This window comes from Pelobates fuscus, chromosome 5 (genome assembly GCF_036172605.1).
Source record: "Pelobates fuscus isolate aPelFus1 chromosome 5, aPelFus1.pri, whole genome shotgun sequence".
Classification (NCBI taxonomy): domain Eukaryota; kingdom Metazoa; phylum Chordata; class Amphibia; order Anura; family Pelobatidae; genus Pelobates; species Pelobates fuscus.
The window spans coordinates 126,617,448-126,634,670 of record NC_086321.1 but is presented as its reverse complement, the minus strand read 5'-3'; the positions used below and the strand labels follow the sequence as shown (position 1 = coordinate 126,634,670).

Genomic DNA, 17,223 nt, shown 5'->3' with positions numbered 1-17,223 from the left:
CAGCCCCGTCACACTGTGGATATGAAATTTTGCATGAGTGTCTGAGTGTGTGTATGTGTTAGTGTGCCAGTATGTCTGTCAGTGTATCTGTATGTCTGTGTGTGTGAGTCTGTCAGTGTCTGTGTGCTTCAGTATGTATGTCTGTCAGTGTATGTGTGTATGTCTGTCAGTGTGTCAGTATGTCTGAGTGTGTGTATGTGTTAGTGTGCCAGTATGTCTGTCAGTGTATCTGTATGTCTGTGTGTGTGAGTCCGTCAGTGTCTGTGTGGTTCAGTATGTCTTTGTGTATGTGTGTTTCAGTATGGCTGTCTGTGTCAGTACGTCTGTCAGAATGTGTATCTGTATGTTGTCCATTTGTGTTTGTATCTGTATGTGTCAGTGTTTGTATCTGTATATCTGCATGTGTGTCAGGTTGTGTATCTGTGTGTCTGTATGTGTGTCGGTGTATCTATATGAAGTCAGTGTGTGTACCTTTGTATCTGCATGTATGCCAGTGTTTGTATCTGTGTGTGTGTTAGTGTATCTATATGTAGTCTGTGTGTATCTGTATGTTCTTGTGTGTATCTATATGCGGTCAGTGTGTATCTGCGTATGTGTGTCAGGTAGTGTATTTGTGCGTATCTATATGTAGTCAGGGGGGCCCAAGTAAATGCTTGCCCAGGGTCCAATCAAAATTAAAGACGGCCCTGTATACACACAAATCAACTGCTATTTTTTCAATAATGGTGTTAGTGGGGGCCTCATGTATGAGTCTCGCCTAAGGCCTCGCCAAGTCTAGAGCCGCCACTTACCACGTCATGTCGATAAATGACTCTAATATCGCTGTGAGTACTGTGATTGTGGCAATATCACAGCTAGTGATATTATTGCGAGAGATATATATATATATATATATATATATATATATAGCGAGTCATCACAGAAAGGCAATGTAATTGCTGGAACAGCTGTCACTAACATCAGCAAGAGAGTCAACATTATCAGTGAACCAGGTTTTTTAACACATCCAGGACTTTCAGGGCTATTCACTAAAGTTAGAATTGTCAGCAATGCAAAGTAAATAGCAAATTTAAGGCCAAAATAGTTGAACTGGAAAAGTTATGTCATCTTTGTTCCAGTTTGGCTATTTTGGCCTTAAATTAGAAATTTCACTTTATTGAATAATCCTGTTAGTATTCAAAACTGATGATTGGTCTCATTTCAGCATCATTGTGGCATATGTTCTCACAGGCAAGATTTAATTTGGTCTCTCTCCCGCAGGGATGTGGACTTGAGTCGCATGACTCGCACTTGACTTGGACTCAAATCACAAATTTAATGACTTGCGACTCAGTTGAATATAATCAAAGAAGACTTATGACTTGACTTAGACTTTGACAGCGATGACTCGAGACTTGACTTGGACTTGAGCCCTGTGACCTGGAAAGTATTTATACCTACTGAAACTAAGCATCAGAGTTGTGATCAATCTAGCCTGGACTGTGGAGAATGACAAACAATCCAATATATTTAAAATACCTAACTAATATCTTTTTTTTTTACACCAGATATTTATTTTTGGTCAAATGATAAAATCTTATAAAATGTCATGTCAGTATTTAACAAATTGAGACATTACTAGAAAATAAAATACTTGGGGTCTCTTTTACCAAGTGCTGTGTTTAAAATGCTAGTGCACAGTGCACATTTGAATACACTTTTGAAACATCCAATACATGTTTATTACTAATATGTGACTATTCAGAGATGTAATTCACTTATATACAATAACATTTCGACTGAAAGTCCATTTAAGCCTGTTCCTTGTTCAATTTAGCTTGTATTGAGTTTACTAATATTGTGTGCAGTGCAGTGCAGTACTCCTACCACAGAGGTCGTTGAGGCTTTTAATTTTTAGTCTACTGTCAGCATGTGTTTGTTTGTTTTTTGGGGGGGGGGGGGGTTGTTTGTGATTTTCAGTTACATTGAAGGTTAGCAGTATGTGATCAGATAAGGTGAAGGAAACCTCAAACACCCTGTGTGTCCAATTCGTCCTGTTCTCTTGAGTTAGCACACAAATAGTTTAGTCCTTCTTAAGTATGTATTTATTTGTTAAGACTTTGTGTCCACTCTGGCAGTCAAAACTATATTTAGTTTTTGTGTTGTTTTTGTTTGTTTCCTGTATGTATCTTCTGATGCATTTTTTACTATAAATTTTTTCAGAATAAATAGTATGAAAAAAAAAAAAAATACAATAAAAAAAAGTGTCAAGATACCCTATAGTCACCACAGTAGCGGATCCAGAAGCTAATCTCGGCAGATCATTTTAAGAAACAATCCAGGCACAATAACCACTACAGCTCTCTGTAGTGGTTTTGGTGCCAGGATTTGCTGTGGTGCCCTCCTAGTGTAAGTAGTCAAACCGTTTAAAAAAAAAAATGTTTGATAACTTACCCAGGGTCTGCTGGGAAAGTGGCTGTAGTGTGTGTGTGGTGCAGTGTATGTGAGGGTCGCAGTATGTGTATGGAGGGGTAGTGCGTGTGTGAGAGGGGTGCAGTGTATGGGGTAGCAATTTGTATATTGGGAGCAGTGTGTTTGTGTTAAGGGTGCAGTGTGTGTGTGTGTGAGTATGTATGGGGGGCTGTGTGTGTATTGGGGCAGTGTATGTATGGGGGGCTGTGTGTGTATTGGGGCAGTGTATGTATGGGGGGCTGTGTGTGTATTGGGGGCAGTGTGTGTAAGGGGAGGGCTGTGTGTGTAGGGGGGCTGTGTGTCTAAGGGGGGGCTGTGTGTGTAAGAGGGGGGCTGTGTGTGTAAGAGGGGGCTGTGTGTGTAAGAGGGGGACTGTGTGTGTAAGAGGGGGGCTGTGTGTGTAAGAGGGGGGCTGTGTGTGTAAGAGGGGGGCTGTGTGTGTAAGAGGGGGGCTGTGTGTGTAATGGCGGGCTGTGTGTGTAATGGCGGGCTGTGTGTGTAATGGGGGGCTGTGTATGTAAGGAGGGGCTGTGTATGTAAGGGGGAGGCTGTGTATGTAAGGGGGAGGCTGTGTATGTAAGGGGGGGAGGCTGTGTATGTAAGGGGGGGAGGCTGTGTATGTAAGGGGTGGCTGTGTATGTAAGGGGGGGAGGCGTATGTAAGGGGGGGCTGTGTATGTAAGGGGGCTGTGTATGTAAGGGGGCTGTGTATGTAAGGGGGCTGTGTATGTAAGGGGGCTGTGTGTGTAAGGGGGGGCTGTGTATGTAAGGGGGGCTGTGTAGGTAAGGGGGGCTCAGTGTGGTGCAGTGTGTGAGGGGATAGGGGGGCAGATTAAAGATAATCTTTTTTGTTTGAATTATTAAATAATAACTAACTAAATATAGCTAATGTCCCCCCTCCCTACTTACCTGTGCTGAGGGAGGAGGAGACATTGCTTTCCATCCCTGGTGGTTCTAGTGGAGAGAGTGAACTCTAACCTGCAGTTCAGGGTAGAGTTCACTCTCGCGAGAACGGAGCATTGCCATGGTAATGCTCCGTGCTCGCGAGAGGAGAACCCGGCGGAGCTGCAGGTAAGAGCTCCCCCGCGTTCTCTCTCTCACTCCCTTCCCTGCCGGCCGCCCAGCAATTTGCCTGTGGGCCGGGGAGGGAGATCACTGATCAGGGCCGGCCTTAGGCCTTTAGGTGCCCTGTGCGAAAAATCTTCACAGAACCCCCCCCCTCATCCATGTATGATGTAATGTTTGTTGTCTGTGTATGTGATAGTTGTGTTGGATGTGTGTGATACTTGTAATGGGTGTATTTACAGTGTGTGATATGCATGTTTTAGTTGTATGTGATATTTGTGCTGGGTTTATTGCCTGTGTGTGATGGTTATTTAATTGAGATAAAAACATGCATTTAGGCCTGTATGTGAACGCAGGTGTATATTTTTGCAGAGTTATGTGCACACAGTCCCACAGTCAGATGCACACAGCTATACATATACACTATCAAATCCACCACATGCACATAGTCACAGGCAGATAGTCACATACACAGGATTAGGCAGAAACACACAGGTAGTAACACACATATAGTTACAGGTAGATAAACACAATTACAGGCAGACAGCCACACCCACACATACAGTCTTACACACACATACTTATATGCAGACAGTCATGCACACAGACACACAGGCAGTCACACACACGCACAGGCAGACAGTCATATACACACACACAGACACACACACAGGCAGACAGACATATACACACGCACAGACACACACACACACAGGCAGACAGTCATACACAGACACACACACACAGGCAGACAGTCATACACACACAGGCAGACAGTCATACACACACAGGCAGACAGTCACACACACACAGGCAGACAGTCATACACACACAGGCAGACAGTCACACACACACAGGCAGACAGTCACACACACACAGGCAGACAGTCACACACACACAGGCAGACAGTCACACACACACAGGCAGACAGTCACACACACACAGGCAGACAGTCACACACACACAGGCAGACAGTCACACACACACAGGCAGACAGTCACACACACACAGGCAGACAGTCATACACAGACACACACACACACACACACAGGCAGACAGTCATACACACAGACTCAAACACACACAGGCAGACAGTCACACACACACACACAGGCAGACAGTCACACACACACACACAGGCAGACAGTCACACACACACACACAGGCAGACAGTCACACACACACACACAGGCAGACAGTCACACACACACACACAGGCAGACAGTCACACACACACACACAGGCAGACAGTCACACACACACAGGCAGACAGTCACACACACACAGGCAGACAGTCACACACACACACACAGGCAGACAGTCACACACACACAGTCACACTCACACTGACAATCACACATAGATACCTCTGTTCATTGTGGAGGCAGACAGGCAGTGCAGCTCCCGGAGACTGTTTGTTGGGGAAGCAGGGACTCCTTCCTGCTTCCCCTGCAGCAGTTATCCAGCACATTAAGCTCAGCCCCTGCCCACAGAAGCTCCGCCCCCACCGCACGGGAAGCTCTGCACCCTGCCACAAATTTTTTAATTTTTAAATTCCGTCCGGCCATGTGTGAGATATGTCGGCCACACGGCGCCCCCTGCTCCATGGCACCCTGTGCGGCCGCACAGCTCGCACACCCCTAAGGCCGGCCCTGTCACTGATCTCCCCTCTGGTCCATGATGGCAATCAGCAGGGCTGGTGCTTGGATAGCACCAGCCCTGCAAGGACCGGCAGGGGAGAGCCTTGGGCAGCAATATTTTCTCGGGGTGGGCAATTGCCCCGTTGCCCCCCCCCCCCCCCCTGGATCCACCAATGAGTCACCAGAACAACTACAGCTTATTGTATTTGTTCTGGTGAGTAGAATTATTTCCTTCAGGGCTTTTGCAGTAAACACTGCATTTTCTGATAAAATGCAGTGTTTACATAACTCCATTGTCCACTCCTCAGATGGCTACTAAATGTGCTTCCTAGGGCAGTACTGCCATCATAACAGATCAGCATCTCCACCCTCTTTATGCAGACTCTATGAGGAGATGCTGATTGGCCAGGGCTGTGTTTGGCTTGTGCTGGCTCTGCCCCTGATCTGCCTCCTTGATAGTCTCAGCCAGTCTGATGGGAACACATTGTCATTGGCTCAGAGAATCACTTCTCATGATGTCAGACAAGCAGGCAGATCAGAGGCAGAGCCAGCAGCTGCAGACTTGACTAAAAGTATTATTTAACTATATATTTACAATATTATTTTACATCTAGGGGGGCTAGATGGTAGATTTAACACTATAGGGTCAGAAATACATGTCTGTGTTACTGACCCTATAGTGTTCCTCTAATAAGTAACACTGATAGATTACAGTAGCAGCACTGCCTTCCCCATTGCAGTGGTATATAGTATGCTGAAGGTTTTGCCAAGCTGATTATGCTGTAATCATTTACTGAGCTAATTTTAAAATAAAATAAAAATAGTTCCCGGTCAAAAAAGGTTTACTCTGGCTTCTGGGAAGCAATACACAGGCTAATACAGAACATTACACACACACACAGGGGCCTCTTACACCATTGGCGTGACAAAAAAACTAGCCTTCCACATCCTCCTGACAGCACAGAAGGCAATAGCTCGAATGTGGAAAGCCAAGAGGCCTGCAGGTCACAGAAGTGTGTACAGAGCTAGACACCCAATGGAAATATGAGACATGCTATCGAAGTGTCTTCCCTATGACAAAGCTGGCAACAGAGGCTTGGGAGCTCTGGGGCTCCTGGAGAGCAGACAACCCGCTGACAACAGACTGAAACTTAGACAACCGAGACGAGTACAACAATATACTTCTATATGTACCAGTATGTTCAAGATGTGTAAATATGCCTCAGTATGATGCACCACAAACACCACCAGGACCAGACGGGACACATTAGGGTTAGGAATGGGAGAGGTAGGCAACAAAGACTGCTAGAAGGGATTACGGCCAAACACCAAGTGCCAAGTAATGAGTTTACTATGTCCAATGTAAGCCCATGTGTGAGAGGAACTCTTATGCCTAGAAAACGTAGTAAATTGTACTGTACCTAACTACTGCAAAAGAAATCTTTTTACTGTAATAACGTGGCACTGGAAATGCTGTATGCTCCCCCACCCCCACCCCTTTCTTTTTTCTGTACCCCACCCGTTAAGTTGATGACAAAACTCAATAAAAAACTTTAAATGGAAGGAAAAAAAAAAGGTTTACTCTTTATCTATCTATCAAAATATTGATGAAAATCATCTATACTAGAATTGAATTGTAGCTGTGTGACTTTTGTTAAGCTTTGTCAAATGGAGTTAAAACACTGAAACAAAGTAATCCCTGTATTATATCAGTGAAATTCCAAAAGTCATTCTGATTATTTCTTAAAGATTCTACCTTTGTGAAATATGAATTTTCGATGTGGGGATGACAGAGGTGCTTTAAATTCCTTGTCTCTGAAAATGCAACTTTCAGAAGGGAGGTCCTTCAAGCAGTAGTTACAGATTAATCTCACCCTGGGTTTTCACTTGCTACATCCCATTCATTATGTCTACAGCAAGAGACACCAAGTAAAACAAGATATTGCTTACGATTAATATCTTTTCCATTCGTCTTTCCAGCAGCCAGTTTGTCTCTTTTTTCTTTTTTTGTAATAAAGCAATCTTTGACATGGTTATTTGTCTCATTGGCTCACTACTTCACAGTTAGAAGGGAGAGGATATCCTAATTTATTATAGGTTTTGGAAGAAAGTTATTTTGAAGACAGATCACTACTTGACTGTCCGGGGGTATTTAAAATAAATTAACTAATTTGTTATGGCTGGCCCTTGAACTAATGTAAACAAGGTTTACAGTAAGCAACATTTTTTTTTTATAAATAGCTTTCAACATGATTAGCTTTTTACTTGATAAAGGGATTGGCATATAAAAACAGTCCAATAATAAAATATAAAAAAAGTGCTGCAATATTTTATCTGTATCATTGCACAAATAGGTCTACTTAAAAGTACCTGAATTTGTATATAGTTATCAAAAAAGATAATGGAAGTTTTAGCAAAAAATAAAAATTGAAAAAAAGTTTGTTTTTTTTGTTTTTTTTTCAGCATCCAGACCTTACCACAGGTCAGAAGCGATACTTATGTAGCATTGCAAAAGTCTACAGCGTGAGCCAAATGAAAGCAATGGTTCATCGTCCGCTCGCTTCACACATAAAATGTGGTAAGATGTGTTAGAAATCAAATCAATGTGTTTATACACTCGCCTTCCAATATCCTCATAATAATCCCAAAATCAACATACCTCTCTCAGCCTATGTAGGGAGGTGTGCAAAAAAGCTGTAAGTGGGCTGGGCAAGGTATGCAACCTATGACGTTACAGCTTAATGTTGACTGGTCCCATTAAGTGCCATTAAGTAATATCAAAGCTATCATATTGTACATGTATTGGATAAATCATCTACAATATAAAGATATGTGTTTAGAATTATAGAACAGAAGTGATCATCGGTCTGTACCACTGATTTGTGTGGTATATTCATTCTCTGGGCAAATTAGAAGTGCTTGGGAAGAGGAATAACAGCTTTACGAAAGGCACTGTTTAACGTGTGTGAAATATGTACACATAATAAATAGATGAAATTGGATGATGCTGGTGGCAAAGTTTTCAGAAACGTTGGGGTTCTTCATTCTAGCAGGAAGTGAGAACAATTGAGAATGCAATTGCACATTTTAAGGGGAAAGTTGCCATATTGGAAACGTTCTCCACTTCACTCTGATACAAACTTTGCAGTTACTTTGTCAGTTCTCCAGCATTTCCAGTTCAAATAGATGTCCATAATTTCACCACCTGCAAATGACTCGGTTTCTTATTTTATTGATGTTATTATTTCTAATCAAAGATTTGCGGGGTCTCCGGCAATGTCTACGTCTATATAGGCAAATATACTGTCCACTGCACAGATCCATTCTTAGCCTACAACAAATGAACAGGTGCGTGTAGATGTTTACAAATAATATCAGTTTCCTTATTTCCAATTTATTTTTAGGTTCTTCAGACAAAGCTGGAAAATATGAGCTGAATGAAAAAGAGAAGAAGAGGTGTAAATAAAATGTTCAGATATGTCCAGAGGATATAAAATCCAATGGGCACAACATGGTTCCTTGTAAAATATAGAACTGACATAATATTAGAAAGATATAAACAATTAGATAAATTGTATTAAATATTTAGAGAAAAGACATTGAACATAGACCCATAAAAAAGAGCCACAGGAAATAAAAGCTCTGTATAATGACCAGTAGAGGAAGACTCTATAGTAGACTAGATGGGATTTTGGCTGGGGATAATAGGAATGTGAGTTTGAGAACCAATACAGTTTGTGTATCAACTGCAGTGAACCTCTTGTGGCTATAATCAAATGCAACAAAGAGCCCTATTAATCAACCCCACTGTTATGGGTAAACTGTATTAAATCAAATGTGTCCAATGTAATAGTGTCTCAACACCAACTGCTACCTGAAAAGATATTACAAAGATTGGGTTATCAATGGCATCTTGAAAGAAAGATATATATATATATATATATATATATGCAACAGCCTTCAATAAACTGGCTGAATAAAAATCCGACTTCAAGGTCGCTGACTGAAAAAAAAAATAGCAAAAGGCTTGATGCTACCAAACACAGAGACTTAGGTTACTACAAGGTTCTCCTTGTAACTCCCCCAATGCAACAGCTGAATTCCCTCCAATTGCATCCACACAACTACGAGTCTAGAGTTCTTAATATTCTCCCATAAAGACTTGCTAACTAAATCACCATAGTGCAAAAAAACATGCTATGTTAGATTTAAAGAAAAAAGAAAATAACAGTAAGCCTACTGTTATATCCTCTGGACATTTATGCATTTCTTTAATTGTTACAAGTAAGGGTTACCCCCTTTTTAGGTTCACTTTTTAAGTGTCTTTCTTGGACACTTTGTTTCTTCCTGTTATCTAAGATATCAACATTGTCAAAAAGATTTCAGGATATTAATAAAACTAAATATATCGCTTGGTTAGGAGCTAGATTTAGGATTCCATGAGAAACCTAACCCAAGTCGAATGGTTGAGTGTCATGTCTATACCCATTAAATTGCCAAGAGACGTTTAACTATCTTTATATTTGAGAGAAGACAAATGTGAGGATGTAGCAGGACTACGAGGGCCATGATGTAAATGACCAGTTGTTGCAAAACTACACTTATCATAACATTTTACTTTACCTTTAAAGGGGCACTCCACTGCTCAAATACACATAATTTTATATATATATATGTGTGTGTAAATAATATTACTATTAGTATTAATATAACTATTTAATATATATACTCCCAGTGAAAATATGCATGCCTTTAATTATGCATTTTTCCACTGGGGATGTAACTAAAAACTGCTTCTCATCTGCAGCCTTTACAAACCCTCCCCTTCTAGCCCCACTCTGACTTTCTGTGTCTGTCCAATCACAGTCTTCCCAATGCAGCTCAATGAGAAGTCTTTGCAAGGCAGGTGCTCTGTGCAGTTGCTGCCTCTTGAGTTTATCTCCACTGAGCTGAACAAATATGGAAGTAACAGTACTGGTTGTCTGATTCACAGCCAATATGTTGTCAAGTGTTTCTCAAACAGGCCCTCTGTTATGCTGTTATAAGTTCCAAGCTGTATGCAGTTTGTTATTGCACTCTCCAGTTATTTGAAGTATGAAGGAGGAAGATTTCTTCTCTTAATATTCATAAACACTTTGGAATTTGTTTAGCAGGGCATGTAAGACCATTATTATTTTGCAATTATTACTCAGTAATATCACAAGAGAATGGTATGGTCCTTGGCTTTGTATGACCATGCAAATAATTCACCAGACTGAATGGCTGCCGCCATTGTCATTACAGAAGTATTCTTGGTATGAAGCATCCCCCTTTGTGTTTTTTTTTTTTTGTGTGTTTTTTTTTTTAACATAAACCAATCCACATTTAGGAAGTTAGGTACATGATAAATCCATTCATATTTCCCCACATTGCTTGTGGTCAATTTTGTGGGATTTTACTACTGTCAGTCAGTCTCTACCGATAGCCTCCGGTCTCCTCTGCCAGTGAGTGTGTGTATAATACACTGGCAAGTACATTTATAATTATATATTTGTAGTCGGGGACAATAAGCTGAGTCACGATATATGAATATGGGATAGGTTGGGTATATGTAAGTAGGTTGTGGTGTGCCAGGACTGACGTTCGGGTAGGCCTGTAAATAAAGAGGGCCTACCAAAATGATTCGTTTGAAAAAGGGGAGCGGTGGGTGGGCTGAACCAGGCGTGAACGGCCCAGTGAGAGGGGTGGCCCGAGTTTATATAGCTGGGTAACCCCTCCCACAATTACAGGCTACGCCTTTCTATTTGTAGGCCTGTAAATAAAGAGGGCAAAAAGTTTGATAGATAAACACATAGATACAACTTGATCAACGCTTGATATGTCTGCCTCATATCCTTCTCTGGTAGAGAGATATCTGGTTTATGTAGAGGATTGAAGATTTCAATACTAGGGCGATTTTCCCCTGTCTTTCTCTCTCTCTTTTGAGGAAAATTTCACTTGGAGAGTAAGGTGTGTGTCACCTAAAAGGACACAAGGCGAAAGTGATCAGAGCCAATCCTCAATAGGCTCTAAACCACGTGAGTGTGTCCTTTATCGTGTGGTGTATAAATACTACGTTTCACACAGAGTGCACTATATTTTTCTCTATTTGTTTAAATAGATTATCAACCCTTCATACTCTGAGGGATCTCCTGTGGAGTAAGTTCACAAAATCAAGCGCTACACACTCTCACTATTTCATACGGTGTATGTAAATTAGTGTATTATTTCACATTGAATTACGACAGGATTGGAGAGTTCCTGGTTTTTGTGTGGGAGCAGCTGTCATATTAGAGCACTTGATATAATTTATGCAAAGCGCCTGAAAACACAGAACACTTTTGTTATACTGTAAATAAAGAGGGCAAAAAGTTTGATAGATAAACACATAGATACAACTTGATCAACGCTTGATATGTCTGCCTCATATCCTTCTCTGGTAGAGAGATATCTGGTTTATGTAGAGGATTTATGTTCAAGTGCTTGAAGAGGTGTACTGGGGTATAATAGAGGCTATGAATTAGCGCCTATACTACTCGTATTCTAGAATACCAGTATAACCTGAAAATGTTAAGGGTCGTATACTAGTTACTGACTAGTCGTAACAAACGTAATGCAATAGAAGAGTGTGCTTACACATGTGATCTTTGGAGAGGCGTATGTCTGTGTAGCCCTGCGCGTGATGGATAATTGTTCTATTAGGAAGGCTGGGCATCATTCTGTAATGGTAAACTGGGATAAGTTTAACTTTGTAAGTAGGTATGAGGTAGTATGTGGTGTTTGTAAGCTTAATCTTCCCAATGAGGTGGCAAAAAGGTGAACCGAAGTGTAACTTGTCAGAAATGGCAAAAGCTCCGAAAAATGAAATGGCGATTATAGACTGTGTCATGAGGTTGCTGTGTTGCGAGTCCCGGAGCATCGCTAGTAACAGCTGACCTGTGAGTGAGGAAGAAGTTCCATTATTCCTGATACGTGGACTGGGATAGCAGCGACGGGCTAATTGATGAGGGAATAACCGGATGTAGGAAATGGAAATGCTTCCTGCTCCTGTGAGGAATGGTAGAACGGGCATGATGAATGTCGCAGCGTAATAGTGGTAGGTGACCTGGGGGTGGTTGAGTGGTCTGATTCAGTCGTGACCTTACTGTATGACATGCATGACAAGGGTTATAGAACCTAAGCGATACCTAAAATACCAGGCCATTCCAAAACGGACTTTACACTCCATGGCACGCCTTACCCTGCCTTCAAGTAGGCAGTATGTATCAAAGTGAGTCCAGTTGTCTACTCAGCAGTCAGATTGCTAGAGGAGATTACCGAATAGACTTGGGACAACGCAATGCCGAGGAATGAAAGCAGGGTCACGTACTTCCAAGGTAAGTTGTGTATTGTAGCCTTGGAAAGGAGGATATAGGGCATGGTTAGGCATGTCCCGAAAACAGAGAGCCAGTGTTGCATAATTTGTAAGCCAAACTGTAATATCCAAGTGGGTAATTGTCCAGATATGTTATATGCTGTATGAGCCTAGTTTGTGAAAGAAATCCAGGGTTCCCTATGGTGTGGAGACGTATGTGATAGGCTTATTAAATGGACCAAGCCCAGCACGAATCTGGGTATAACTGGCAGTATGGTCAGGGGTTTTTCGTTTCAGAACCTACTGACTAGTGTAGCGTGCCTAGGTCATTATGGGGCCTTAGTAGGAATTAACAAGAACCCCACTGAAGTCTCTGCTTTGTTAAGTGTAGAGAAGGAACACGTGCCAGTGTATTGACGTAAGAAGGGGGAACAGGGGTTGGATCGTAACAGGTGATGTTACATTGAGAGGTTGGAAGTAAGGAATACACGTAAGGTGCTCCGAGTGTGGGTTAGTACCAGTTTAGAAGATCCCAGTTATTCTAGTCAGTCATCGTTTTATGAGGGGAAATTTGTGTATTTGCAGCGTGCATCTCTGCCATGCTATCTACATAGATCAGGGTTGGTAAACATGAATCTATGCCATAAGCTGCTGTGCTGTAGTTGTGAATAATTATTTATTTCCTGTTTGTTGTGCAGTAGCATTTTTGACTGATCCAGGATCGCAATGTACTGGGCTAGCGGAGTTGTGTTATAGCCATAGTGCTCATTATGTTTGTAGAGGGCCTGTCGGGGAGTTTGGGGTGAAATTCCTTCTGTGACAAGTAATATGATGAAAGAAATAAAGCATAATGTGGCAGCCGTGCAGTAGGAGTGTAACCCTGCATCAACTGGCAGCTTCCTTTTTTTTTTTTTTTTAAATTCTTTATTTTGGTGTGCATGGAAAATATAACAAGTGAGCTTGACATGCCCCAACGGCTTTGACAAGCTTATTACTAAACATATTTTAACATTTGGATAGCATGTGTTACAGTCTGCACATTTTTGTTAAATTAGTAACCTTACAGGATAACATCGTGTGTTCAGCATAAAAAGTTGTACATAATGGCATTTGCAATAGACATGTGAATGAAAGAACTTAACGGCTGAAACTTTATCTTAATAAACAATAGGGTAACTTAGTCAGAGTATTGTTCAGTTGACAGTGCTTGGAGCGCTCGGTAGGCAGTGAGTAGGTAAGTAGAGTAGAAAATAAAATGAAAAAGGAGGGGGGGTTGGAAGGGCAGCTGAGATGGTCAAGTGGTAGGTAAATGTAAATATAGGCTTGCTGCCCTAACGAGCTGCCTAATCGAGCTTTTAGTGAGTACCTACGGTCGTAACCTCGTGAGTGTAACCCTTGGGTCGCCCCTTGTTGGTGGTGCCTGAGGGTATGAAAGTGTAAGCCCGTGTCCAAGCGGTGAAGTCGTAAACGTCGTATGTACCCCGTGTGTGTTGTCTGGACATTATTATCCGGAGCATGTGCCTGATCTACGGTCGGGGGGGGGGGGGGGGGTATTCAGTGGGGAAGAATTGCTACGTGGTCTGAGAAAGGTCTAGGTAAGCTGCAAGCTGCAAGCTGTGTGTGGAGGGTATGGGGTTTTGTGCCCTGTGCGGGTCGGGCTATATTGTTGTATGAGTCCGACATCGGAAGAGGCAGTCCCTTGTAGTTTCAGGTTGTGGGTCTGGCTTTGGCGCCCACATCGGTCTGTCTGGGTACGAAGTCCGCCGTGGTTCCTGGGTCCCATCTGTGGGCTGGCTGGGTAGCCGGAGGTGGAGTGTCCATGTTAGGAGAGTGTTGGGGTAGTCCCATGCGCTGCAGAATCGGTGCGGCTTCTTGGAGGTTGCGTATGGTATAAGTAGAGGTTCCGTGGAGGATGGATAGGGACCTGGATGGGCGCCACCTGTAGTCGATTTTGTGTTGTTGTAACAGGCTAGTGAGCGGTTTTAGGTCTCGGCGCCATGCCAATGTGCTGCCACTGAGGTCTGCATAAAATGACAATGACATGTTCTCGAAGTTGTATGGTGTAATGCCCCTTAGTGCAGTCAGGAGCGCGGTTTTGTCCCTTCCGTGTTGAAATTGAATAATTACGTCCCTTGATGCTGTGGGTGGTGCCTTAGTGGGTTTAGGCACCCGAAATATGCTTTCTATCACCATCGTTTTGGAGATTTTGGGTGTCAGTAGGACCGCTAGCAGTCTCCTTACTGCGTGTGGGAGCTCAGCTTCAGGCATGAGTTCAGGGATTCCCCTAACTTTCAGGTTGTTTTTGCGACGGGAATCTTCCAGTGCGGCAAAGCGGCATTCATAGGAGTAATTCTGTGTTTGCAGGTCTCTCACCTCTTGTTGGAGGGTCGTGAGCTGCTGCTTGCAGGAGAGGGAGGTGTTTTCCAGGGTTCCTATGCGGCCTGTCAGACCTTTCAGATCCTGGCGTAACGTTGCCATGTCTGCCTGCAGGGTTGTTTGTAATTCCCCCAGTAGCTCTTTTAGGAGTGTGGCTGTCACCGGGGCTGTGTCTGGCTTCGCAGATGGGATCGGCGGTGGTGGAAGCGCCGGTATCGGTGTGTAGCCCTCCTCCGTTCCACATGAGAAGTCGTCGGAGAGATCCGAGCAATCCCCTGTGATGGTCGCCATTTTGGGCCCATGTGCGCCTTGGGCCTGCCGCCATAAATCCCCTATGTTCATGCTCGACCGGGGAGCATCTTGCCGTAATTTCTTTGTTTTCTTCCCCATTTGGAAATAGGTATGCTAGGGGATGTTCAGGGTACGAGAAAGCTGGTCTGGGCGCCAGAAAATAGGTGAAAATTACCCTCGTTGGTCGGAGCTCCACACACATGCGACCGTCCGCTTAGGCTGTCAGACTCCCAGCCAACTGGCAGCTTTCTTAATACCGAATGGCGAAGGAATTAACTGAATCAGGGGAAGGTGAGGCCCTACTAATTGCCAAGTGGCTATGAGAGGCTCTAGCTATGAATTTGGCCGGGGGACTGAGGCCACCGAACAAAGTGGCGGATATGTAGGCCTCTCGGTGACAAGTAAGAGATTCAAAACGAGTGGCCGTGACGGGTGAGGCCCTATCTAATAACCTGAAGAGGTTTAAGTAAGACTCTAGCTATGAGTTGGGCCGATGGGCGAATACCTCCGTGTGAGGATGGGAGTTGGCCTTGCAGGACAGAACTATGATTAAACTAGAATATGGCCAGCACCAAACCCTTTACAGCCAGTTGATCTATCCCTAAGGAATGTAGGGAAATAAGAACGTAGTGATTTGGGAAGTATGAGGAACGTGTGTACCTAATATGTGATAGTGGCAGGAATCTTTTAGAGAGGAACCTAAGTACCCAATGGGACTGTTAATGGGAATACATCCAGTAAGGTATAAGTGCTAGTGGAGATAATGGGATAATGTACCTGTGTCATAGGTAACGATTACATTTCCACAGGATGAAAAGTAGAGATGGTCAACTAGATACAAAGGGGCAATAACCTATTAATTGACATATATATGTATAGGGAAGAGACACCTAATTGACTTACCTAGGTGAGTTCCTGCTGTCGACCATTCACTAGAAGAACCTGAAATATGTATGAAGTATGTGGGACACAACTAGGTTACTAGCAGGAACTAATGTTGGAGATCCAGTATGAGTCTGTGACTGGAGTTGTAAATGCGGGGAAAGGGCCATATAGGGAGGATTTAAGTGGTTCCACGTGACCGTGGTCCTATGTAATTGCCCAAATGAGGGGCCGAAATTGATTCGTAGTGGATTGCCCGCTGTGGGCCATATGTAACAGGAGAGTGATGGCCTAGTGAGGGCCATACGTAGAGGAATGGCTGTGGTAGGCTGTAACAAAGCAAACGTATGTAAAAATTTAATTCTTATGTCGTATGTAATAGCCCAAATGAGGGGCTTAAATTATGAGATAGTGGATATCCCTTGTCGGGTCGTATGTAACGTATTTAAGAGTGCGGTTGTGAATAAAAGTTGGCCGTGGTATGATAGGGTAGTAGTTGATCCTGTAAGCTGAAATGACGTAAAAGCCGAGATCCTGAGTAAGGCTGTACAATAGGCATAAAACGTACATGCTAATGTGGTAACTCGTACCGTTGTTGCCAGAGCAGTCAAATAGCCAGGGAAGCAGGAAGGACAGAATAAATATCATGTATATGAACTGGTCTAATATGCAGCGGTGAGGTGGGAATAGTCCATTATGGCATTGGCTATGTAAGTGTCACGATTCTGGAACCAAACACGCTAACAGGTCACAGAGAGGAAGGGTGCTATACCGGTCCTTAGAGTGGCCGGGCTAAGCACACTAAGAATGGTCAGGAGACAAGCCAAGTAAAGGGAGCCAGAAAACGGGAGAACGAGAAACAAGCCGAGGTCAAAGGAGAGGAGAAGACAGGATAATCGGAATAACGAGCAAAACAATCGGTAACCAGAGAGAAACACGAGAAAACTGCACTACAGGTATCACAAGACCACAACAGGGCACTGAGAGACAGGAAAGGTAAGTATAAATACCCTAGGTTTAATTCTGATTGGATAACTTCCAATCAGAATTAACAATCACACGTGGGAGATATCTAAGCCTCCCACTGTGATTGTGGTACTGTTGCTTTAACGCCGGGTCACTCACGTGACCTCGGCGTTTGCATAAG

At 43.1% G+C, this 17,223-nt stretch overlaps 1 protein-coding gene across 1 annotated transcript in view; it reads left to right on the top strand.

Moving 5' to 3' along the window:
• Nucleotides 1-9,071, top strand: part of FAM216A (family with sequence similarity 216 member A) — a 40,026-nt gene extending 30,955 nt beyond the window's left edge. The window contains exons 4-5 of the mRNA XM_063456979.1: nucleotides 7,619-7,733; nucleotides 8,560-9,071. Of these exons, the coding sequence (XP_063313049.1) occupies nucleotides 7,619-7,733; nucleotides 8,560-8,621 (177 nt within the window). The 3' untranslated portion in view covers nucleotides 8,622-9,071. The remainder of the gene's footprint in view (nucleotides 1-7,618; nucleotides 7,734-8,559) is intronic.
• The last annotated feature ends 8,152 nt before the right edge of the window (nucleotides 9,072-17,223 follow it).